The 26,894-nt window shown below is 48.6% G+C and overlaps 1 protein-coding gene across 1 annotated transcript in view; it reads right to left on the bottom strand.

Annotated features, from left to right (window-relative positions):
* Window positions 1-1,869: 1,869 nt before the first annotated feature.
* The window catches only part of LOC140402880 (integrator complex subunit 3-like), an 87,048-nt gene continuing 62,023 nt past the window's right edge, over window positions 1,870-26,894 (bottom strand). The window contains exon 11 of the mRNA XM_072490506.1: window positions 1,870-1,891. Coding sequence (XP_072346607.1) covers window positions 1,870-1,891 — 22 coding nt within the window. The remainder of the gene's footprint in view (window positions 1,892-26,894) is intronic.

The raw sequence follows: 26,894 nt of genomic DNA, 5'->3' as shown, positions 1-26,894 counted from the left end.
CTTACGCTGTGAGATGCTAAATCAATATTTTGCCTCAGTTTTCATGGTGGTGGACTCTAGTACCATTCCTATAGAAGCGGGTAATTCAGAGGTAATAGAAAGGGTGAAACTTAGAACAATCAACATCAATAGGGGAACAATACTCAACAAGCTATTGGAATTGAAGGCAGACAAGTCCCCAGGGTCTGATGGCCTATATCCTAGGATCTTAAAGGAAGCAGAGATAGTGGATCCATTGGTTAGAATATTCCAAAATTCCCTGAACACAGGAGAGGTATGAAAAAATGCTAATGTAACACCCTTATTCAAAAAGAGGGAGGCAGAATGTGGTGAATTACAGGCCGATTGTCTAGGGTGCTCCGGTGCAGAGGGATCTGGGTGTCCTTGTCCATGAGTCACAGAAAAGTAGCATGCAGATACAACAGGTGATAAACAAAATCAATGGAATGTTGGCATTTATAGCTAAAGGAATAGAGTATCTGAGTACAAGGTATTGGTGATACCGCTCCTGGAGTAGTGTCCCCTTATTTGAGGAAAGATGTGGTGGCATTGAAGGCAGTTCAGAGGAGGTTCACTAGGTTTATTTCAGAGATGAGGGGAGATTGAACAGTTTCGGCCGATACTCTCTGTTGTTTATAAGAATGAGGGGAGATCAAATTGAGGTATATAAGATGGTAAAAGGAATGGATAAAGTAGAAGTGGAGCAGGTCCTTCCTCTCATGGGGCATTCTAGAACGAGAGGCCATAGTCTCAGGGTAAGGGGTAGCAAATCTAAAACAGAGATAAGAAGAAGCTACTTCGCCCAAAGGTTCGTGATTCTGGGGAATTCACTCCCCCCGAGTCTGGTGCATGCTGGGACAGTGAGTACATTTAAGGAGGAGTTAGACAGATTTTTAATTAGTATAGGCTGAGAGGTTAAGGTGGGGGTGAGACCATGATGAGATCAGCCAGATCATATTGAACGGTGGAGCAGGCTTAGAGAGGTTGAATTGCCGACTCCTGCTCCTAGTTCTTTAGTTCTGAGAAAGAATAATTCTGTCTAATTCCACCTTCCAGCTCTTGGTCTGTCGCCCTGTAGGTAACAACAGCTCGAGCACAAATCTGGTGTTCCTGATTAATAAGATGATCAGGTGTTATGGGGAGAAGACAGGAGAATGAGGGCGAGGAACATATCGAATGGTGGAGCAGATTCGTGGGCTGAATGGCCTAATTCTGTTCCGATATTTATGGTCTTATAAGGGGAATATCCCGTACTGTACTGCCATTTTGTCCATTTATCACGCCCATCATCCTGTGACATTCCTGAGGTCAGCAGATTTTGCTCTATTGACCTGTTTCCACTATTTATCGCTTTCAAAGTGTTGACACAGAGACATTGGGCCAAATGGCCTCTCTCTAAGCTGGATGCTTCTATGAAACCTACAGAAAGCTTACTGACTGTAAGTGGGGACTTTATTCTGATGATCCTGAATTTGAATCCAGATGTCAGCATGAAAAGACCATTGGTGTGTTGCTGTCCTGCTCAAAGGGTGAAATGTTATAACAGAAACAATACATAATGTGGTTGATAATTAACACTGACTCATATCATTTCAGATATCAATGAGTGTGAACTCATGCACCTTTGCCCACCAGGAACCACGTGTGTCGATGGAATCAATAAGTTCACCTGCCTTTGTCCAGTTGATGGGTGCAATGGAATAACATTGAACATAGGTTTACTTGGACTCGATAAAGACTAGATATGTGTTTCCTAATTGGTAAAATCAATCATTACCTCTGATTTGGGTTATTATTGGCTGGTTTATATCACATCTGTAATCAGTAAAGTTGGGTGAGAATGATGTCAGTTCTCAGTGTAATTATATTTTATATTGTTCCAGGAATAAAGCTACAAATGCAAAATGTTTCATGTTAATAATCAATACCAACACTTTGAACCTTCCATTTAGGTAAAGTAACAACTTCATGTTAAATTCTGCCGATTGTTATGCTACCATGTTCTAGGTTTTAGTGCATTAAACACTGAAAATTATTATTCTTCACAACTGTAACTTCATCTCTCTGATATGATTGAGTAGGGTGTCCATTAATGCAAATTGTATTTGGTCTATTGGAAATATCCTGGTTTGATTTCTTTAGAGATGTATTTTCAATTTGCTACAATCCCCGTGGAAACCAACAAACCAAAAAGGACCAAATTAACTGAATAACCCACGGATACAACATGGACAAGAATTCACTTTTAGAGCTTTTACTTTAACAATCAAACTAAAAATGAGCATATATTAAGCATACATTAACAGTAAAATCATAGTTAATAAACATATATGCAAATGATACATTAACTCAATGGGCAATGACCCCGGGGCTGGGTCGGAGAATCGCCAGGCCGGGCGCGATTCACGCGACGCCGCCCCGACGCCGGTCTGCCGCTTCTTCGGTCACCGGAGAATCGGCGCTCCACACGGCCCTCCCCCCCCGGCGATTCTCCGTGCAAGATAGCCCGAGTCCTGCCGGCACCGTTCACATGTGGTCTTCCCCGGCGTGACCATGGCGTCCATGCTGCGGGGGGCGGCCTAGTGGCGGGGGGGGGATCCGACCCTGGGGGGTTCCTCCACCGTGGCCTGGCCCGCGATCGGGGCCTACCGATCGGCAGGCCGGCCTCTCCCAGTTGGGGCCTCTTTTACTCCGCGCCGGCCCCTGTCGCTCTCTGCCGGCCCCTGTCGCTCTCTGCCATGTTGCATCAGGGCCGGCGCGGAGAGGGAAGCTACCGCGCATGCGTGGGTTCGTGCCGGACACAGCGCGCATGCGCAGACCCGAGGCGCCCGTTTGCCGCCGGTAACGGCAGCTGGAACTTTTACGATGGCGTCAACACTTAGCCTCAGGATCAGAGAATCCCGCCCTATATATGGCACCTTGTTGAGCCACAGACTCCTTCAAAACCTTGTTTTCCTCAGTTATAGTTCCAGTTCCTCAGGTATTAGCCACTGACTCTCCCCCAAAAGCAGCTCTGTTCATGGTAGTCATGATGACATGGACCGCCGACAGCCATGTCCATCAAAAACAGTGTTTTTCAAACATTTATGCCTGGGACCCATTTTTGCCAACCGGCCGTCTTTTGTGACCCACACCGGCTGACCTTTCTGACCCATACCGGCTGACCTTTCTGACCCATACCGGCTGACCTTTCTGACCCATACCGGCTGACCTTTGTGATTCACACCGGCTGACCTTTGTGACCCACACCGGCTGACCTTTCTGACCCATACCGGCTGACCTTTGTGATTCACACCGGCTGACCTTTCTGACCCATACCGGCTGACCTTTGTGATTCACACCGGCTGACCTTTGTGACCCACACCGGCTGACCTTTCTGACCCATACCGGCTGACCTTTCTGACCCATACCGGCTGACCTTTCTGACCCATACCGGCTGACCTTTCTGACCCATACCGGCTGATCTTTCTGACCCATACCGGCTGACCTTTGTGATTCACACCGGCTGACCTTTGTGACCCACACCGGCTGACCTTTGTGACTCACACCGGCTGACCTTTCTGACCCATACCGGCTGACCTTTCTGACCCATACCGGCTGACCTTTGTGATTCACACCGGCTGACCTTTGTGACCCACACCGGCTGACCTTTCTGACCCATACCGGCTGACCTTTGTGACCCACACCGGCTGACCTTTGTGACCCACACCGGCTGACCTTTGTGACCCATACCGGCTGACCTTTGTGACTCACACCGGCTGACCTTTGTGACTCACATCGGCTGACCCTTGTGACTGATGTACCATCAATGACCACGTGACAAATGGTGAACTATTGTGGCTTTATTGTGCGAGATGTAAAGCCTCCTGCAGCTGGACCCAAGAATGGGGGCTGTGCTGGGGAGCGTACACTTTTATTCAGAGCCAGCAGGCCGGGGTTTACCGTAATAACTGGAGTACAATGGCAGTGTACCATAATACATGTAATGTATGTTCAGTGGTTTACCACATTCACCCCGTTTAAAAAGAGTCCAGCGGGGGTGAAGCAAAGTTACAGGTCAAGTCTGTCGGGGGCTTTGACCTTCCGCCGCGATCGCCTCAGCCCCGGCTGTGGTGTGGGCACCGATGTGAGTACCTGCGACTCCGGGAGCGTGTTGTCCTCTCCTTCTTCACCCAGTAGTTGAGCCGGTGGAGGGGCGGGCGGGGGTGGCGGTGATCGCCACCGGAGGGGGAGGAGACGGTACCAGGTCGGGGGTGGTGGTGATGGTGGATGGGGAACCAGCGGGTGCCAGGTCCCAGAGGGAGACTGTGTCCTGCCGCCCGTCATGGTGTGCCACGTAGGCGTACTGTGGGTTTGCATGGAGGAGGAGGACTTTTTCGACAAGGGGGTCTGATTTATGGCCCCTCGCATGCTTCCGGAGGAGGACGGGCCCAGGAACTGTCAGCCTTAACCACTCTATTTGAAAAATTATTTGTCAGTAATGGAATGCAATAGTGTCCTGACTGTAAATTATAAGTCCACTGTCTTTCCAAAAACTGTTGCCTTATCCTGTTCCATATCCAGTTTCATGTGTGCTTTCTTCATCGACGGTCTGCTCAGAAGCAAAGGTACAACATCCGTGCTAATGAAATGATTCACTCCGGCAATATTGCAAGGGATCACCACTCTTTTCAGCGACTTCAGAGTATTATCATCCCCAAACCTGAAACTTGTGGAACTTTCAAATTCCTTAACCTTGTTACGATTTTCAGCATTCAAAGAGTCCAGGTAACATTTTAACCAGTCAATTCCACACACAGTAGATGTGCAGCCACTGTCCAATACAGCACAATTGAAGGATTCTGCAACCAACACCCTCATTCAATGATAATCTATGATTCAATGATAATCTATGATTAATCTAGGACAAAGGTTCGGCACAACATCGTGGGCCGAAGGGCCTGTTCTGTGCTGTATTTTCTATGTTCTATTACCGGCGTAAAACTGCTTGTCGATAGGACAATGCCTTCTTTCTGGTCACTATCTTTTTCCTCTTCGGACTCTTCCGTGTCATGTGTCGCTTCAAACACTCTATCATAACGAGTTGGACAGTTGAAAGCATAATGGGATTGAGAGTCACATCGAAAACATTGATTTATCATGCCCCGTGCATTTCTGGGGTTCATCTTCCTATTGTAGGTGCTAACTGGGTTTCTGTCTTCATAATTTCCTTGTCTCAGTCTCCGTCTATAGTCTTGAGCCCTGTTCGTAGCCATACGATTTCGCTATCCTGTTACTAGTGCATCTTCCATATTCTGCCTGACTGCAGGCTGACCTATTTGGGTCATCAGAGCCATCGGAATCGAATGTTTCCCCAGAAACTTTTGTAAAGCTTTTGTCATCTGTTCGAATCAGGTATCCTTATCAGTAAACTGAACTCCTGTCAAAACCAGGAGCCTATCCATGTTGCTCACTCTAGCACAGTCAAGTAATTTAAAGGCCAACACAGACTATGGAAATTCCAGATTGTGTTTCTGAAGCCTTTTATATAGTCTGCCAAATTCCATTATATAGTCTTCCATGGAGATATCCTCCATTTTCCGGAATTTATCAAACTCCGACCATGCTTCATACGCACTTAACAAGTCATCTTTCTTATAAATCTTATCCATATAATGTAATAAAGTCTCCAGACCTTCTTCTGAGTCTAACTCTTCCAATTCCAGCTCAGAAAGCACTTTGTTTCGGATTTTACTGCCATATGGTAGAGAAAGAGTCAATGCCATACCTTGTTTTCTCTTTCCCAAAGCAGTTACTTTAGTCCACATAACTACTGCACTTCTCCATTGGTCGTACAATTCCCTTTCAGAAAATAAGGGAGGATAGCCATATCCAGCCATCTTTATCCTGGTTTCAGCCATGTATCTTTTTTTTCCTTCTCACCCACTCCTTGGTTTGATCAGGAAAAGTTGTATCTTTCAACCCTTCACATTTGCACAGCAACCATCCTCTGCTTCCATTGTTAGACGTTTTAGTTGCTGTGAAATGTAGAGTCTAAAGTTCTTGTTCCTTTTCACCAAACACCATTTATTTCACTTCCACAGCCTCTGCACAAAACTCTTAACAACACACCACCTCACAGAGGCCACCTGAAGCCCCTTTACATATCAGTGTCAATTAATGGATACTTAACATAAATGAGACAACTAATTGCAATGTCTCTTAACCCATTACTTAACACTCCGTGCCTCCTGGCAGTCCCTGGTCACGGTCCTGACCTCCTCGATGGAGTACGGCAGGTTGCAGGCCTTGATTAAGTGGAAGAACCGGGTGACCCCCAGGTGACGGAGATCGTTGTGGAGAGTCCGAAGTCGGTCCACTTGTGCGCTGGCACATGTACCATGGGACAGGGCATCTGGGGGCTCATTGAGCTTCCCAGGGCAATACAAGATCTTGTAGTTATAGGTGGGGAGCTCAATCCTCCACCTCAAGATCTTGTCGTTCTTAATCTTGCCCCGCTGTGTGTTACTAAACATGAAGGCAACCGACCGTTGGTCAGTGAGGAGAGTGAATCGCCTGCCGGCCAGGTAATGTCTCCAATGTCGCACAGCTTCCACAAAGGCTTGGGCTTCCTTTACAACAGAGAAGTGCCGAATTTCGGAGGCATGGAGGGTACGGAAGAAGAAAGCCTCGGGTCTGCCCGCCTGGCGGCCAGAGCCACGTCCGATGTGTTGCTCTCCACCTGCAAGAGGAGGGACTCGTCGACCACGTGCATCGTGGCTTTGGCGATGTCCGCCTTGATGTGGCCCGGCGGGCCTCAGCTGTCAGGGGAAAATGGTGGACTTGATGAGTGGACGGGCCTTGTCCGCATAATTAGGGACCCACTGGGCATAATATGAGAAGAATCCCAGGCATCGCTTCAGAGCCTTGGGGCAGTGGGGGAGAGGAAGTTCCAGGAGGGGGCGCATGCGGTCAGGGTCGGGCCCTAGGACTCCATTTTCCACAACGTAGCCAAGAATAGCTAGGCGGGTTGTGCGGAAAACGCATTTCTTATTGTAAGGTTAAGGAGTTTAGCGGTGTGGAGGAATTTCTGGAGATTCGCGTCGTGGTCCTGTTGGTGATGATGGTGCCGCAGATGGTGACCAGGTACGGGAACGTGGCCCGCAGCCCGGACTGGTGAACCATTCGGTCAACAACACCAAGGAAATGGTAGAGGCGGCCATCTGCTTCGAATGCAGTGTGTTGGTGGTCCTCCGGGCGGATGGGGAGCTGGTGTACGCGGATTTCAAGTCAACGGTGGAGAAGACTCGATACTGCGCAATCTAGTTGATCATGTCAAATATGCGGTGAAGGGGGTATTCATCGAGCTGCGTGTACCGGTTGATCGTCTGGCTGTAGTTGATGACCATCCGGTGCTTCTCCCCAGTTTTAACGACCACCACTTGAGCTCTCCAGGGGCTGCTACTGGCCTCATTGACCCCCTCCCGCAGAAGTCGTTGGACCTCCGACCTGATAAAGGTCCTGTCCTGGGCACTGTACCATCTGCTCCTCGTGGCGACGGGCTTACAGTCCGGGGTGAGATTCGCGAAGAGTGAGGTTGGATCGACCTTAATGTGGTCGTGTGGCCACATAAGGTGAGGGGGGGCAGGGGTCCGCCAAACTTTACGGTGAGACTCTGGAGGTGGCACTGGAAGTCGGGACCCAGTAACAGGGCAGCGCAGAGATGGGGAAGGATGTGGAGTCTGAAGTTACTGTACTCTACGCCCTGTACCGAGAGGGTTGCGACGCAGTACCCCTGGATCTGTACGGAATGGTATCCGGACGCCAGGGAGATTTTCTGAGAATCAGGAGGGAGCAGAGCCTTACCGTAGCTGGGTGTATGAAACTCTCCATGCTCCCGGAATCGAAGAGGCAGGTCGTCTCGTGCCCATTGATCTGTACGGTCGTTGTAGCGGTCGCGAGGTTGCGAGGCCGAGACTGGCCGAAGGTGATGGAGGCGAGCTGTGGAAGGTGGTGGGAGGACTGGTTGGCGTACGGCCAGGTGAGCAGGGGTCCTGGGGTGCGTTCCAAGATGGCACCGAAGATGGCGGCGCCCACAGGCCGCACGTGGCGGCGAAGATGGTGGCGCCCCTGGATCGCACGTAGGGGATGTTGCGGTAGCGATGCTGGGCCTAGAAACGGCAGCGACCGATCGGGCCTGGCAAACGGTGACGAAGTGGCCCTTCTTGCCACACCCGTTGCAGGTCGCGCTCTGTGCTGGGCAGCGTTGTCTGGGGTGCTTGTCCTGGCCACAAAAGTAGCATTTGGGGCCTCCGGAGTTAGCTGGCTGTCGCATGGCACAGGCGTGCGGTGCACCCGTACGGAATATGACAGGGCCCATGATGCCCACGAGGGTGCCGCGCAGTTGGATGTGTAGGACTCCAGGTTGCGGAAGTTCGAAGGAGTTCGCGAGCTGTACTGTCTCTGTGAGGCCGAGTGTACCCCCTTCGAATAAGCGTTGGTGATGTAGTCGGACTTAATGCCCGAGACATAGACGTCCCTGATCAGCAGCTCCGTGTGTTGGACGGCCGACACCGCCTGGCAACAACAGTTTCTGCCAAGTAGCCGCAGGGCACACAGGAAATCGTCCTGAGACTCCCCCGGGAGTTGCCGTCTCATGGCCAGGAGGTGCCTGGCGAACACCTGATTCACAGACCTGATATACTGTCCTTTCAGTAGTGCTATCGCCTCCGTGTAGGTGGGAGCGTCCCGACTGAGGAGAAAGACTTGTGGGCTCACCCGTGCGTTGGGTATTTGGAGCTTCTGTGGGTCTGAGATGACTTCTCTGGATGCTCAGAGATATCTTTCAAAACAGGCCAGCCAGTGCTCGAAAGTGGCTGTGGCGTCGGCTGCGTGTGGGTTCAGCTCCAGGCGATCCGGCGTGAGTAAGACGTTCATCTTCAAAATTCTAGCACAATAAATTGATGTACAATCAATGACCACGCGGCGAATGGTGAACTATTGTGGCTTTATTGTGCTGGATGTAAAGCCTCCTGCAGCTGGACCCAAGAATGGGGCAGTGCAGGAGAGCGTACACTTTTATACAGCAGGCCAGGATTTACCTTAATAACTGGAGTACAATGGCAGTGTACCATAATACATGTAATGTATGTTCAGTGGTCTGCCACAGTGACCCACCATTTTCACTTACTGTTAATCTGGTAGATGGGCCTGTTTGATTCTGATGATGTCACTTATTTTGTTATTCAATGCTACGTTTCTGATAATGGCGTCCGCTGATGATTTAACGTCTCATTGCATCTGTTGAAAAAAAATCAAGAGGTTTCCCCTCGGACTCGCCATCTATAGTCTTCAAATATCTTTGAAGTTTTGAGGGTTTTAAACTTTCATTTGCCAGTGCTTCCCTGCATATAGCAGGGAACGTGAACTTTGAATCCTGATTTGCATTGGCACAATTAATAAACCCAGACCTCAAGTAATTATCTTTATGCTGCTTTGTTCCTGTTTTCAGCTTCTTCTTCATGGGTTGTTCACCAGAGGCCCAGGAGCTCACACTGCTGGTAGCTACAAAATGGAGGAATCTCTCTCGCGTCCAGAACACACGATGTCAGTGTACGTGGCTCATGCCCTGCTCTCTGCCGTCGCTTGTTTGCTGAAATAAAACTGGCCCTGGACAGCACGCATGCACGGGATGGTCAGCAATCTTAAAAGTCTGTCGCTGCTGCTGTTTTTAAAGGCTGGCCGTGGCAGTTGGGCGTTCCTCCGCTATCGGAAACAACGTGACCAAGTGCCCCGACCCTCCTGAAACCAGCCTGTGACCCACCTGCGGGTCGCGACCAGGGGTTTGAAAACCCCTGATCTAAACCCTCAGTAACACGGTGGCACAGTGGTTAGCTCTGCTGCCTGTCAATGCCAGGGACCCGGGTTCAATTCCGGCTTGGGTCACTGTCTGTGTGGAGTCTGCACATCCTCCCCCGTGTGTGCGTGGGTTTCCTCCGGGTGCTCCGGTTTCCTCCCACGGTCCAAAGATGTGCAGGTTAGGTGGACTGCTAAATTGCCCCTTAGATGGGGTTACTGGGTTACGTGGATAGGGTGGGGACATGGGCCTAGGTAGAGTGCTTCTTTGGAGGGTCGGTGCCGTCTCGATGGCCGAAAAGCCTCCTTCTGCACAGTAGGAATTCTATGAAAGCTACCTGTGCATCATGTGGCTGTATATGGTTAATAAGTCCCTTGAAGGTAACTTAAGCAGTGGCAGTAACTTTCCTTTTTTATCCATGCTCCTGGATCCAGCTTCGATTTCCTTTAAACATCCCCAAACCCTCCAGCCTTCGCCTGCACTGAACCACTGGGCAACCTGACTTTCTTATGGCTTTGTTGCTTTTCCTGCTCTTAAATTATTTTCTGCTTCCCCAGAAAACTGAGGTAACAGCCTCATTGGCCAGAAACCTGACATTTCAGTTTCCCTTCTAGTTCGGGTCTGACAAAACCCCCCAAAAAGAACAAGCTTTAAAACCAGAATGTGCAGCCAACAGAATATTTGGCCAGTTGTCTATTCAGACACACATACTTCTCACAAACTGCAGATCCCATCACAAATTCCATTCTCAGAACAACACTAGCTTTGGAGGAAGCGTGCGTGTGGATAAGACTGATGAAGTAGGTATGGAATACAAAAAAAGTTCCATATAATTTGTAGCCCAGTGGCAGATTAAATTAAAAATTGATAACGTAAAGTACTGGGATGAAATAGGAATTCTGTAAATGTGGACAAATTATGATGGGAAACCAATTAGTGATTGTACATAGCAGGTTAGATGTGCAGGTTAGATGTGCAGGTTAGATGGATTGGCTATGCTAAATTGCTCCCTAGTAGTGTTACTGGGATAGGGTGGAGGTGTGGACTTAAGTAGCATGCTTTCCAAGGACCAGTACAGTCTCGATGGGCCGAAAGGCCTCCTCCTCCACTGTATTACTCGATGATATAATCTCCAGGTGTGGTGCAGCAGATGAAATTTAGAGTCTATTTAGAAAAATCAGCAGAAAATGTGTGTTATGACTGGGATATCTGTGCAGGACATCTTTCGTTTGGGTGGCATGGTAGCACAGGGGTTAGCACTGCTGCTTCACAGTGGCAGAGACCCGGGTTCGATTCCTGGCTGTGCGGAGTCTGCACATTCTCTCCATGTCGGCATGGGTTTCCTCCCACAGTCCAAAGATGCGCTGTTAGGTGAATTGGACATTCTGAATTCTCCCTCTGTGTACCCGAACAGGTGCCGGAATGTAGCGACTGGGGGATTTTCACAGTAACTTCATTGCAGTGTTAATGTAAGCCTACTTTTGTCACTAATAAAGATAATAATACAGAATGAGCAGATATAACTTAAAATAATTGTTTCCCTCTTTTTAAAGCAATGGGAATATTTCCTTGGTTTTTGTGTGACCATAGAACATAGAACGATACAGCGCAGTACAGGCCCTTCGGCCCACAATGTTGCACCGACATGGGAAGTCAAAAAACAAAAGCCATCTAACCTACACTATGCCATTATCATCCATATGCTTATCCAATAAACTTTTCAATGCCCTCAATGTTGGCGAGTTCACTACTGTAGCAGGTAGGGCATTCCACGGCCTCACCACTCTTTGCATAAAGAACCTACCTCTGACCTCTGTCCTATATCTATTACCCCTCAGTTTAAGGCTATGTCCCCTCGTGCTAGCCATTTCCATCCGCGGGAGAAGGCTCTCACTGTCCACCCTATCCAACCCCCTGATCATTTTGTATGCCTCTATTAAGTCTCCTCTTAACCTTCTTCTCTCTAACGAAAACAACCTCAAGTCCATCAGCCTTTCCTCATAAGATTTTCCCTCCATACCAGGCAACATCCTGGTAAATCTCCTCTGCACCCGCTCCAAAGCTTCCACGTCCTTCCTATAATGCGGTGACCAGAACTGTACGCAATACTCCAAATGCGGCCGTACCAGAGTTTTGTACAGCTGCAACATGACCTCATGACTCCGGAACTCAATCCCTCTACCAATAAAGGCCAACACTCCATAGGCCCTTCTTCACAACCCTATCAACCTGGGTGGCAACTTTCAGGGATCTAAGTACATGGACACCTAGATCCCTCTGCTCATCCACACTTCCAAGAACTTTAGCCAAATATTCCGCATTCCTGTTATTCCTTCCAAAGTGAATCACCTCACGCTTCTCTACATTAAACTCCATTTGCCACCTCTCAGCCCAGCTCTGCAGCTTATCTATGTCCCTCTGTAACCTGCTACATCCTTCTGCACTGTCGACAACACCACCGACTTTAGTGTCGTCTGCAAATTTACTCACCCACCTTTCTGCGGCCTCCTCTAGGTCATTGATAAAAATGACAAACAGCAACGACCCCAGAACAGATCCTTGTGGTACGCTACTTGTAACTGAACTCCATTCTGAACATTTCCCATCAACCACCACCCTCTGTCTTCTTTCAGCTAGCCAATTTCTGATCCACATCTCTAAATCACCCTCAATCCCCAGCCTCCACATTTTCTGCAATAGCCTACCGTGGGGAACCTTGGCAAACGCTTTGCTGAAATCCATATACACCACATCAACTGCTCTACCCTCGTCTACCTGTTCAGTCACCTTCTCAAAGAACTCGATAAGGTTTGTGAGGCATGACCTACCCTTCACAAAGCCATGCTGACTATCCCTAATCATATTATTCCTATCTAGATGATTATAAATCTTGTCTCTTATAATCCCTCCAAGACTTTACTCACAACAGACGTGAGGCTCACCGGTCTATAGTTGCCGGGGTTGTCTCTACTCCCCTTCTTGAACAAAGGGACCACATTTGCTATCCTCCAGTCCTCTGGCACTATTCCTGTAGCCAATGATGACATAAAAATCAAAGCCAAAGGTCCAGCAATCTCTTCCCTGGCCTCCCAGAGAATCCTAGGATAAATCCCATCAGGACCCGGGGACTTATCTATTTTCAGCCTGTCCAGAATTGCCAACACCTCTTCCCTACGTACCTCAATGCCACCTATTCTAGTAACCTGGGTCTCAGCATTCTCCTCCACAACATTATCTTTTTCCTGAGTGAATACTGACGAAAAATATTCATTTAGTATCTCGCCTATCTCTTCAGACTCCACACACAACTTCCCATCCCTGTCCTTGACTGGTCCTACTCTTTCCCCAGTCATTCGCTTATTCCTGACATACCTATAGAAAGCTTTTGGGTTTTCCTTGATCCTACCTGCCAAATACTTCTCATGTCCCCTCCTTGCTCGTCTTAACTCTCTCTTTAGATCCTTCCTCGCTACCTTGTAACTATCCATCGCCCCAACCGAAACTTCACACCTCATCTTCACATAGGCCTCCTTCTTCCTCTTAACAAGAGATTCCACTTCTTTGGTAAACCACGGTTCCCTCGCTCGATGCCTTCCTCCCTGCCTGACCGGTACGTACTTATCAAGAACACGCAGTAGCTGCTCCTTAAACAAGCTCCACATATCCAGTGTGCCCAACACTTGCAGCCTACTTCTCCAACCTATCCCCCCCAAGTCATGTCTAATGGCATCATAATTGCCCTTCCCCCAGTTACAACTCTTGCCCTGCGGGGTATACTTATCCCTTTCCATCACTAACGTAAACATCACCGAATTGTGGTCACTGTCCCCAAAGTGCTCACCCACCTCCAAATCTAACACCTGGCCTGGTTCATTACCCAAAACCAAATCCAATGTGGCCTCTCCTCTTGTTGGCCTGTCAACATATTGTTTCAGGAAACCCTCCTGCACACATTGTACAAAAATCGACCCATCTAATGTACTCGAACTGTATCTTTTCCAGTCAATATTTGGAAAGTTAAAGTCTCCCATAATAACTACCCTGTTACTTTCGCTCTATCCAAGATCATCTTCGCCATCCTTTCCTCTACATCCCTAGAACTATTTGGAGGCCTATAGAAAACTCCCAACAGGGTGACCTCTCCTTTCCTGTTTCTAACCTCAGCCCATACTATCTCGGAAGAAGAGTCCCCATCTAGCATCCTCTCCGCCACCGTAATACTGTTTTTGACTAGCGGCGCCACACCTCCCCCTCTTTTGCCTCCTTCTCTGAGCTTACTAAAACACCTAAACTCCGGAACCTGCAACAGCCATTCCTGTCCCTGCTCTATCCATGTCTCCGAAATGGCCACAACATCGAAGTCCCAGGTACCAACCCATGCTGCCAGTTCCCCTGCCTTATTTAGTAAACTCCTGGCATTTAAGTAGACACACTTCAAACCACCTACCTGAACCCTGGCCCCCTCCTGCGAAGTCAAATCTGTGCTCCTGACCTCTATACTCTCAATCTCTCGTACCCTAAAACTACAATCTAGGTTCCCATGCCCCTGCTGCATTAGTTTAAACCCCCCCAAAGAGCACTAGCAAATCTCCCCCCCAGGATATTTGTGCCCCTCTGGTTCAGATGTAGACCATCCTGTCTGTAGAGGTCCCACCTACCCCAGAAAGAGCCCCAGTTATCCAGAAATCTGAATCCCTCCCGCCTGCACCATCCCTGTAGCCACGTGTTTAATTGCTCTCTCTCCCTATTCCTCATCTCATTATCACGTGGCACGGGCAACAACCCAGAGATAACAACTCTGTTTGTTCTCGTTCTGAGCTTCCATCCTAGCTCCCTGAAAGCCTGCCTGACATCCTTGTCCCCTTTCCTACCTATGTCGTTAGTGCCAATGTGGACCACAACTTGGGGCTACTCCCCCTCCCCCTTAAGGACCCAGAAAACATGATCCGAGACATCACGTACCCTTGCACCTGGGAGGCAACATACCAAACGTGAGTCTCTCTCGCTCCCACAAAATCTCCTATCTGTGCCCCTGACTATCGAGTCCCCAATTACTAATGCTCTGCTCCTCTCCCCCCTTCCCTTCTGAGCAACAGGGACAGACTCCGTGCCAGAGGCCCGTACCCCATGGCTTACCCCTGGTAAGTCCCCCCCCCCACAAGTATCCAAAGCAGTATACTTGTTACTCAGGGGAACGACCGCAGGGGATCCCTGCACTGACTGCTTCTTCCCAGTCCCTCTTACAGTTACCCATCTATCTCCAATCTTTGGTGTACCTATTTCCCTGAAGCTGCTATCTATGACCCCCTCTGCCTCCCGAATGATCCGAAGTTCATCCAACTCCAGCTCCAGTTCCCTAACTCGGTCTTGGAGGAGCTGGAGATGGCTGCACTTCCTGCAGGTAAAATCAGCAGGGACACTAACGGCATCCCTCACCTCAAACATCCTGCAGGAGGAACATTGCACTACCTTCCCTGCCATCCCTCTAACCTCCAACCAAGATCTGGTTAATAAATAAATACATTTAAAAAAAATAATAATAATATGGTACTTACCTCACACCAATGGGTCTTATTATTAGGTTAGAGGAGGAGGGCGGGTGGGAGACACTACACGTGTAGTGTCTCGGGTTTCCTCTCCACCAGAATTTATTGGCGGGGGGGGGGGCCTTCCCAGAAGTCCGCGGGTCGAACTTCCGGTTCCCGCCTTATATTTTTAAAAAAACAGAATCGGGACCAGGTAACTGTTTTTAAAGTAAAAACGTACCTCCCAGAAGGCCATGCGCACCGCTCCCGCCGAAATCCAAAGCAATGTGCTCTATCAGTAAACCCACAGCAAATACAAGTTGGGATGAACTCAAAATGCAAAAAGAGTTGCACAATCTCACCTTTGAGGGAGAGGGAAAAGGTTTTACAGAGAAAACAGATATTGATTCATGTGGATTCCAGAGTCTGCAATCAAAATCCAAGAAGTATTCCTTTATAAGGCTGGTGGGCTGAAAATCAATGCTATATAATTCACGTTTCAAGTGGTGTTGACTTCACATGATGAGATAGGCATGCAGGGATGAACCAGTCTTGGAGGTGAAGATACAGATTTTCAGCAGAAGCAGAGCAGGTGGGGTTAGGAATTCCATTATGGCAGAGCTCCCCATCAGTGATGGCACTAGTTAGATAGTAAACTGCAGTAAAGGCAATGCTACTTATTCAAAAAGCCAGAGGTCCATGCAACGTAACTACCACCCCTTCAACATGGTAAATGCCCTCTGAAATGGCTGAGCAGCTGCTCAATTCAAGGGCAATTAGGGATGGGTAATAAAGGCTGGATATATCTCATCAATTAATAAATTAAAGATACCTCCAATGGGTCTTTGACAAACGTTGTGCATCTATTATCTGGATTCCAAAGACTATTAAATGTTCCAGCCATTAGAAATTGAAAGTAAGGTTGTGGAACCTTTCTCTTTGCAGTGTTATGGGCCAGGGTTTAGAGAACCCCAAAGTGTATCATGGATTTCACCTGACCCACAACTTTTACTAGATTGTGGTATGGGGAGCATACGGCCCACTCTACAGGTGTGGGACAGCAGAAATCGAAAAGTATTTTTTAAAGCAAAACAATGTTTATTCTATGAACTCAAGTTAACCTTTTTAAAGTATACAGTGAACATCTTAGCAACCATCAATTCAAATACAACCCCCAAAGAATACAACACTAAGTAATTTTCTTGATCAATTAGGCCAGTGGGCCGACGAATGGCAGATGGAGTTTAATTTAGATAAATGTGAGGTGATGCATTTTGGCAGATCGAATCAGGCCAGGACCTACTCAGTTAATGGTATGGTGTTGGGGAGAGTTATAGAACAAAGAGATCTAGGAGTACAGGTTCATAGCTCCTTGAAGGTGGAGTCGCAGGTGGACAGGGTGGTGAAGAAGGCATTCGGCATGCTTGGTTTCATTGGTCAGAACATTGAATACAGGAGTTGGGACGTCTTGTTGAAGTTGTACAAGACATTGGTACGGCCACACTTGGAATACTGTGTGCAGTTCTGGTCACCCTATTATAGAAAGGATATTATTAAACTAGAAAGAGTGCAGAAAAGATTTACTAGGATGTTGCCGGGACTTGATGGTTTGAGTTATAAGGAGAGGCTGGATAGACTGGGACTTTTTTCCCTGGAGCGTAGGAGGCTTAGGGGTGATCTTATAGAGGTCTATAAAATAATGAGGGGCATAGATAAGGTAGATAGTCAACATCTTTTCCCAAAGGTAGGGGAGTCTAAAACTAGAGGGCATAGGTTTAAGGTGAGAGGGGAGAGATTCAGAAGGGCCCAGAGGGGCAATTTCTTCAGAGGGTAGTGAGTGTCTGGAATGGGCTGCCAGAGGTAGTAGTAGAGGCGGGTACAATTGTGTCTTTTAAAAAACATTTAGATAGTTACATGGGTAAGATGGGTATAGAGGGTTATGGGCCAAGTGCAGGCAACTGGGACTAGCTTAATGGTAAAAACTGGGCGGCATGGACTGGTTGGGCCGAAGGGCCTGTTTCCATGCTGTAAACTTCTATGATTCTAATCCTTAATAACTTCCCAAACAACATCCAGAAGACAAAAGAAACACCTTTTAACAGAAGCACATTAGGTTTACATTCACTACTGAGAACATTTATAATTCTGAATTCATCAAATGATCAAGAGATAGTCTTTTCACGGCAGAGAGATCAACAGTACACCTGCTCTGTCTGGCGTCAGCTCCAACACTGAAAACAAAACTAAAACCCACCCTGCAGCAAACAACCTATAAAGGAAAGTAAAAAGCTGACAGTCAGCCCAGCTCCGCCCACTCTCTGACATCACTGCAGCAGTAACACCCATTTCTTAAAGGTACTCTCACTACAGATATGTATATACACACCCATTTATAAACACCCATTTCTTAAAGGTACTCTCACATGACACCTCCCTCCGAGAAAAAAAACCCCCATCAACTTCAAGGTGGTTTCATTTTTCATCTTTTCACAATCCTTTCAGAAAGGCACACAGTAAATATACTTGTTTGTTTAAAAAAAAAAACAACACATGCAAAGAGGTACAATAATATAGTCCATTTTTGTTCTTCTTCCCCCAACTGAAATCCTTCTCGATTGACAGTCTCTTTGAACAAGAAGGTCTCTGCACGATCCATCCATTTCTCTACGCCTCGGCATTTCTCTTTAAAGTCAGATACTTTAGTTCAATCTGATCACAGAGTCCCTTGTAATTCTCCAACACATGAGCATTGGTTATCACAGCTTTCAGGCAGTCAAATACCTGTTGAAACTCTACTGTCCACTGAAATTTTTGACGTTTCTTCAGCAAGTCCATCAGTGGAGCAATCACGCTACAAAACCTTTGCACAAATGTTCGATCAAATCCATTCATGCCAAGAAATCGCATATTTCCCTTTGTCTCGAGGGTATCGGAAACTCCTCAAGGAAAGTGACTTGGGCTTTTCCAAATTCACTTTTGGCTAGGTTTATCACCAAACCCGCCTCCTGAAGTTGATCGAATACCTCCATCAGATGTTTCAAATGTTCTGTTCATGTCTGGCTGAAAATTACCAGATTGTAGATGTATACCGCACAATGGGGTAATCCTGAAACAACTTTGTTAGTTAACCGTTGAAATGTGGCTGGGGTGTTTTTCATGGCATAACTTTGAATTGGTATATACCATCTGGAGTCACAAAAGCTGAAATCTCCTTCACCCTTTCGGATAAAGGTACCTGCCAGTAACCTTTAAGTAAATCCAGTTTGGAAATAAAAGCTGATTGTCCCACTTTCTCAATGCAATCTTCCAAATGTGGGATAGGATAAGAGTCCATTCTTGTAACTGCATTAACCTTTCTATAGTCCACACACAACCGTTGGGTACCATCTGGTTTTGGTACCATCACTATGGGTGAGCTCCAATGGCTGCAACCCACTTCAATTATGCCATTTTTACAGGGTTGTCTATATGGATGTTGTTTGATTGGAACAGCATTTCCCACATCTACATCATGTATACCATTTTAATACTTCCCAATTTATCTCTACAAACTTGCCCACGTGATATCAATAACTCTCTCAGGTCAGTTTGTTTTCCTCTGGAAGGTAACTCAACAATTTATCCCAATTTTTAAGAACATCCTCGTTTTCCAATTTAATTTGAGGTATGTCAAATTCACAGTCATCTGGATTTGGTTCGTCACTGAGAGTTAGAATCATTAAATTCACATGACACACTCGGTGAGTCTTCCTTCTATCTGGTGTGTTTACCACATAATTCACCTCACTTAATTTCCTTTCAATCTGATATGGTCCACAAAACGTTGCTTTTACAGGTTCACCTACCACTGGTAACAACACTAAAACGTTATCCCCACTGGTATAACTACGAACTTTGGATTTCTTGTATGCTACCTGTTTCATCATATTTTGTGCAACTTTTAAATGTTGTCGAGCCAATTCACCTACTCTATTTCATCGTTCCCTAAAATTTGACACGTATTCCAATAATGTAATTTCTGATTTCTCACCCACCAATTTTTCCTCAAATCAATTTAAGTGGTCCTCTTACCTCATGACCAAAAATTAGTTCAAAAGGACTGAATTTGGTAGACTCATTAGGTGCATCCCTAATTGCAAACAATACGAATGGAATTCCTTTATCCCAATCCTCTGGATAATCTTGACAATAAGCCCTCAACATTGTCTTTAATGTCTGATGCCACCTTTCAAACGCTTCCTGCGATTCTGGATGGTAAGCAGTTGATTTAACTTGTTTTATTCCTAAGCTATCCATAACTTCTTTGAATAATCTCGAGGTAAAATTTGATCCTTGATCCGATTGTATTTCTGTGGGTAGTCCATATCGAGTAAAGAATTTAAGTAACTCCTCACAATCCTTTTGGCTGTAATATTACGTACTGGAATGGCCTCTGGAAACCTAGTAGACACACCCATCATAGTCAAAAGATATTGATTCCCACTTTTTGTTTTAGGAAGCGGCCATACGCAATCGATTAGGACCCTTGTAAAAGGTTCCTCAAATGCAGGAATGGGTATTAAGGGCGCTGGTTTTATCACTGCTTGAGGTTTCCCTATCACTTGACATGTGTGACATGATTGACAAAATTTAATTACATCTTTATGTAGTCCAGGCCAATAAAAATGTTTCTGGATTTTAGCTTGAGTTTTCCTTATTCACAAATGACCTCCCACTGATACCTCATGTGCAACTCGCAACACCTCCTTTCTATACCCTACCGGCAATACTAATTGATGAACTTCTGCCCACTTTTCATCTGCCTGCATATGTACAGGTCTCCATTTTCTCATCAAGACATCACTTTTACGGTAATAACACTCTGGTATATACTCAGATTCCTCTTCCGTGTATACTTTCTGATATATCCCTTTTATCTCTACATCGTTCTGTTGTAACTCCGCCAATTTTCCTGAACTAAAAATATCCGCCTCATCCTCCACCTGTTCTTGTTCCTTTTCAACCACCTGATCAAAAATCGTTTCTGATAATTGCACTTCAACTTCATCTTCACTCTGATTTCTCCTCTTGCCTTAACCTGCGACTTTGCGACCTTGTTACTACATAATCCGGAAAAATTCCAGGACATTTGTCCTTCAACCCTTCAGTTGTCTGATTTTCCACTGGCTTATCAACCACCGTAGGCATCACTCCCACCTGCGATCCAGCTCCATCATTACCCGAGTTAAACTGTACTCTTTCACCTGCGATCCAGCGATATCGTTACCCAAGATAAACTGTACTCCTGGACAAGATAGTTTCTCTATTACTCCGGCTATTCTTTCTTTTCTCCTTTCTTCTCTCTCCTTTTCTTTTTCCTCTCTGTTTAGCACAGGGCTCAATCGCTGGCTTTGAAAGCAGACCAAGGCAGGCCAGCAGCATGGTTCAATTCCCGTAACAGCCTCCCTGAACAGGCGCCGGAATGTGGCGACTAGGGGCTTTTCACAGTAACTTCATTTGAAGCCTGCTTGTGACAGTAAGCGATTTTCACGTTCTCTCTTTCTTTTTCCTCTCTCTCTCTTTCTTTTTCCTCTCTCTCTTTTCTCTCTCTCTTTTTCCTCTTTCTCGTATTCAAGCTGCTTTAATTCTTTCTTGTTTAATTTGCAAGTGAAATTTTGCCATTTCCAATGAGTCAAACTGTATCTCAGGCAACTTTAAATGCTTAGCCACCGCCATAATTACCTCATCCTTTTGCATTTTGTCAGGTAATGTTAACTGCAATGTTTTTGCCAAATCTAACAGTCTGCTTTTAGTCTCTGTCCGTAAGGTAGCGTGTGTGACCATCTCCACCCCCAAAAACTTCAGAGCCTCTGAAAGAGCCACTGTCCACAACACACTCCCCACTTAAACTCGAATACCACACCTGAAAAACAACCACAATATGCTCACCCCTCACGGTCTTTAAGTTCACTAAGCCAATCCAACAGAGAGACTTTTATCCCCCTTGAGCCCTCAATTTGTTATGGGCCAGGGTTTAGAGAACCCCAAAGTGTATCATGGAGTTCACCTGACCCACAACTTTTAATAGATTGTGGTATGGGGAGCACATGGCCCACTCCACAGATGTGGCACAGCAGAAATCGAGAAGTATTTTTTAAAGCAAAACAATGTTTATTCTATGAACTCAAGTTAACCTTTTTAAAACATACAGTGAACATCTTAGCAACCATCAATTCAAATACAACCCCCAAAGAATACAACACTAAGTAATCCTTAATAACTTCCCAAACATCCAGAAGACAAAAGAAACACCTTTTAACAGAAGCACATTAGGTTTACATTCACTACGGAGAACATTTATAATTCTGAGTTAACCAAATGATCAAGAGATAGTCTTTTCATGGCAGAGAGATAAACAGTACACCTGCTCTGTCTGGCTTCAGCTCCAACACTGAAAATGAAACTAAAACACACCCTGCAACAGCCTAAAATGAAAGTAAAAAGCTGACATCCAGCTCCACCCACTTTCTGACATCACTGCAGTAGTAAACAGCCATTTCTTAAATGTACTTTCACTACAGATATTTATATACACACCCATTTATAAACACCCTCTTAAAGGTATTCTCAGATGACAGCAGACAGTCCATCGTCTTCTGGGTGGTCTGGGTTACTAAATGCAATTGTCATTTGTATTGTTGTCTTTGAAGTCGGGCTTTAGAATCCACAGGTTGTCAATAGCGAGTCCAGGGTGGGAGGAGAGGGCGGGGGGTGGAGTCCCAGAAAGACAGATTGTAGCGCACAAAGACTCACGAGAGACGAATAGAGATGAAGTCGATGAGGCTTTATTAAGCGTGACTTGTTCCCCGCAGTTCAGTAACAGACTGGCCTGCGGGGGAGAACTCCTGGTTCTTATACTCCGCCTTCAGGGCGGAGCTAGAGGTCAACAGCCAACCAGGACCCGGGATCTGTCAGCCAATGACATCACGGCTTCACAGTCCCACATGACCCCTAATGCATACTACCACATTCACCCCTTGTTAAAAATGAACCCGGCGGGGTGGTGCTTCGCATGGTGGTAGGGGTTTACAAGGCTGGTCCTGGGAGGAAAACTTTTGCATGTCATCACAGTATGTACAGGGTTTTTTTTGTTTTGCACTATTTACAGTAGTCGTAAGGGGGAAAAAGAAAAAAAAGTTCTCGTTAAAGTCCACAACATTGTAGTCTTACATCGACACCACGAGTCGGTCGGGCGGTCTGGTCGTCCTTGTCGATCGCCTTGGCCCCGGTGGTGGTGCTTGTTCCAGTGTTGTCGTCTCCGGGAGCCTTACGGTTTCTGCTTCAGCTTCACTTCTGGTCGGACCTGGGAGGAGGACCGATCCTCCTGGGAAGGGGGCGGTCGCGGGGTGCGCTGGTGGCAGGGAGGGGGTGATTGGTGTCGGGGGTGTGTGCGTGTTGCCGGCGGGCGCCAGATCTCGCAGGGAGACCGTGTCCTGTCGGCCGTCGGGGTACTCCACGTAAGCGTACTGCGGGTTCGCGTGGAGGAGGTGAACCCTCTCGACCAACGGGTCCGACTTGTGCGCCCGCACATGTTTTCGGAGCAAGATGGGTCCTGGGACTGCCAGCCAGGTCGGCAGCGACGTTCCAGAGGAGGACTTCCTGGGGAAGACAAGGAGGCGCTCATGGGGCGTTTGGTTAGTGCTAGTACACAGTAGCGACCGGATGGAGTGGAGAGCGTCCGGGAGGACCTCCTGCCACCGTGAAACTGGGAGGTCCCTGGACCGTAGGGCCAGTAGGACGGTCTTCCAGACCGTGCTGTTCTCCCTCTCTACTTGCCCGTTCCCCCGGGGGTTGTAGCTGGTCGTCCTGCTCGAGGCTATACCGTTGCTGAGCAGGAACTGGCGCAGCTCGTCACTCATGAAGGAGGACCCCCTGTCGCTGTGGACGTATGCGGGGCAACCGAACAGTGTGAATATGGTGTTAAGGGCTTTAATGACTGTGGCCGCTGTCATGTCAGGGCAGGGGATGGCGAAGGGGAAACGGGAGTACTCGCCCACCACATTCAGGAAGTATGTGTTGCGGTCGGTGGAGGGGAGGGGCCCTTTGAAATCCAGACTAAGGCGTTCAAAGGGACGGGAAGCCTTGATCAGGTGCGCACCATCCGGCCTGAAAAAGTGCGGTTTGCACTCTGCGCAGATGTGGCAGTCCCTTGTGACTGTACGGACCTCCTCCAGAGTAGGGGAGGTTGCGGGACTTTATAAAATGGTAGAACCGAGTGACCCCCGGGTGGCAGAGGTCCTCGTGGAGGGTTTGGAGGCGGTTAATTTGTGCGTTGGCACATGTGCCGCGGGATAGGGCATCGGACGGCTCGTTCAGCTTTCCGGGACGGTACAGGATCTCATAGTTGAAGGTGGAGAGCTCGATCCTCCACCTTAAGATCTTGTCGTTCTTGATTTTGCCCCGCTGTGCATTATCGAACATGAAGGCTACCGACCGTTGGTCCGTGAGGAGAGTGAATCTCCTGCCGGCCATGTAATGCCTCCAATGTCACACAGCTTCCACTATGGCTTGGGCTTCCTTTTCCACTGAGGAGTGGCGGATTTCTGAAGCGTGGAGGGTTCGGGAGAAAAAGGCCACGGGTCTGCCCGCTTGGTTAAGGGTGGCCGCTAGAGCTACATCGGAGGCGTCGCTCTCGACCTGGAAGGGAAGGGACTCGTCGATGGCGCGCATCGTGGCCTTTGCGATATCCGCTTTGATGCGGCTGAAGGCCTGGCAAGCCTCTGTCGACAGAGGGAAGGTCGTGGTCTGTATTAGGGGGCGGGCCTTGTCTGCGTACTGGGGGACCCACTGGGCGTAATATGAAAAGAACCCCAGGCAGCGTTTTAGGGCTTTTGAGCAGTGAGGGAGGGGAAATTCCATGAGGGGGCGCATGCGTTCGGGGTCGGGGCCTATTATCCCATTGCGCACTACATATCCCAAGTAATGTGGGTCGGTGCAGACTCGATGGGCCGAATGGCCTCCTTCTGCATTGTATGTTCTATGTAATCTATGTAGATGGCTAGCCGGTTTGTGCTAAAAACGCACTTGTCCTCATTGTATGTGAGGTTCAAGGCTTTAGCGGTCTGGAGGAATTTTTGGAGGTTGGCGTCGTGGTCCTGCTGATCGTGGCCGCAGATGGTTACGTTGTCGAGATACGGGAACGTGGCCTGCAACCCGTGTTGATCAACCATTCGGTCCATCTCTCGTTGGAAGACCGAGACCCCGTTTGTGACGCCAAATGGGACCCTTAGGAAGTGGTATAATCGCCCGTCTGCCTCGAAGGCTGTGTACTTGCGGTCACTTGGGCGGATGGGGAGCTGATGGTAGGCGGACTTGAGGTCCACGGTGGAGAAGACCTTATATTGGGCAATCCGATTGACCATGTCGGATATGCGGGGGAGAGGGTACGCATCTAGTTGTGTGTACCTGTTGATGGTCTGGCTATAGTCTATGACCATCCTTTGCTTCTCCCCTGTCTTTACTACTACCACCTGTGCTCTCCAGGGACTATTGCTGGCCTGGATTATGCCTTCCTTCAGTAGCCGCTGGACTTCGGACCGAATGAATGTCCGGTCCTGGGCGCTGTACCGTCTGCTCCTAGTGGCGACGGGTTTGCAATCCGGGGTGAGGTTTGCAAACAAGGATGGGGGCTCAACCTTGAGGGTTGCGAGGCCACAGATAGTGAGTGGGGGTATTGGGCCGCCGAATTGGAAGGTTAGGCTCTGCAGATTACACTGGAAGTCTAATCCCAGTAATGTGGGCACGCAGAGTTGGGGAAGGACGTAGAGCCTGTAGCATAGTGACCCTTGCACCGTTAGGGTCACTATGCAGAAGCCTTTAATCTGTACGGAGTGGGATCCTGCAGCTAGGGAAATCTTTTGCGCACTGGGACGGATGGTCAAAAAACAGCGTCTTACCGTGTCGGGGTGGATGAAGCTTTCTGTGCTCCCGGAGTCGACCAGGCATGGTGTGTCGTGCCCGTTTATCAGCACCGTTGTTGTCGTCGTCTGGAGCGTCCGGGGCCGTACTTGGTCCAGCGTCATTGAGGCCAGACGTGATCGTAGTGCTTGAGCGTCTTCCTCGAACCCTGTGGAGCCGTCGACACTGGGGTCCGTTGTTGCCGTCCAAGATGGCGGCGGGGGTGAACAAAATGGCCGCCCCCATGCATCGCACATGGCTGGGGGGGGGGTCACAAGATGGCGGCGGGGGTGGACAAAATGGCCGCCCCCATGCGTCGCACAGGTCTGGGGGGGTCCCAAGATGGCGGCGCCCCTCCTCCCCTCGTGGTGGCCAGGACCCAAAATGGCGGCGCCTGCGGGTCGCACATGGGGCGCTGGGGGGGGGGTTGGGGAGCGTTAGAAACACGCAGGACACCTTGTTCTCCGGGGACAGCGGTGGCCGGGACCCAAACTGGTTGCGCCTGCGGGTCGTACATGGGGCGCTGGACAGCGGTGGCCAGGACCCAAAATGGCGGCGCCTGCGGGTCGTACATGGGGCGCTGGGGGGGGGGGTTGGGGAGCGTTTGAAACGCGCAGGACACCTTGTTCTCTGGGGACAGCGGCGACCTCCCGGGACCGGCACACAGCCGCAAAATGGCCCTTTTTCCCGCAGCTCTTACAAATCGCTGCGCGGGCCGGGCAGCGCTGCCGGGGGTGTTTCGCCTGGCCGCAGAAATAGCAGCGGGCTCCCCCGGGACGACTTGGCGTCTGAACCGCGCAAGCCTGTGGGGTGGGGGGGGGGGGGTTTTGTCGCGACGGGGGTCCACGGAGCCCAAGGGGCTGCCGCGCGGTCGGGGCCGTAGGTGCGGGCGTTTCGCGCGGCCACATCCAGGGAGGCTGCAAGGGCCCGTGCCTCTGAGAGTCCTAGCGACTCTTTTTTCTAAAAGTCTTTGGCGGATTTGGGAAGAGTTCATACCAGCCACAAAAGCATCACGCATTAACATGTCCGTGTGTTCCATCGCGTTTACCGGCGGGCAGCTGCAGGCCCGTCCCAAAGTTAGCAGCGCGGCGTAGAATTTGTCTATCGATTCTCCGGGACTTTGCCGTCTCGTTGCGAGTTGGTAGCGTGCGTAGATCTGGTTCACTGGGCGAACATAGATGCTCTTTAGTGCTGCGAACGCCGTCTGGAAATCCTCTGCGTCTTCGATGAGAGGGAAAATTTCCGGGCTTACCCTCGAGTGCAGGACCTGTAGTTTCTGGTCTTCTGTGACCCGGCCGGGGGCCGTTCTGAGGTAGGCCTCGAAACAAGTCTGCCAGTGTTTGAAAACTGCTGCTGAGTTCACTGCGTGGGGGCTGATCCTCAGGCATTCCGGGATGATCCTGAGCTCCATAGTCCTTTAAGCACACTTAATAAATTGTAGCGCACAAAGACTTGCGAGAGACGAATAGAGATGAAGTCGATGCGGCTTTATTAAGCGTGACTTGTTCCCCGCAGTTCAGTATCAGACTGGCCTGCGGGGAGAACTCCTGGTTCTTATACTCCGCCTTCAGGGCGGAGCTAGAGGTCAACAGCTAACC

This window comes from Scyliorhinus torazame, chromosome 26 (assembly GCF_047496885.1).
Source record: "Scyliorhinus torazame isolate Kashiwa2021f chromosome 26, sScyTor2.1, whole genome shotgun sequence".
Lineage (NCBI taxonomy): Eukaryota > Metazoa > Chordata > Chondrichthyes > Carcharhiniformes > Scyliorhinidae > Scyliorhinus > Scyliorhinus torazame.
The sequence above is the reverse complement of the archived record's forward strand: the minus strand, read 5'-3'. Positions and strand labels throughout refer to the sequence as shown.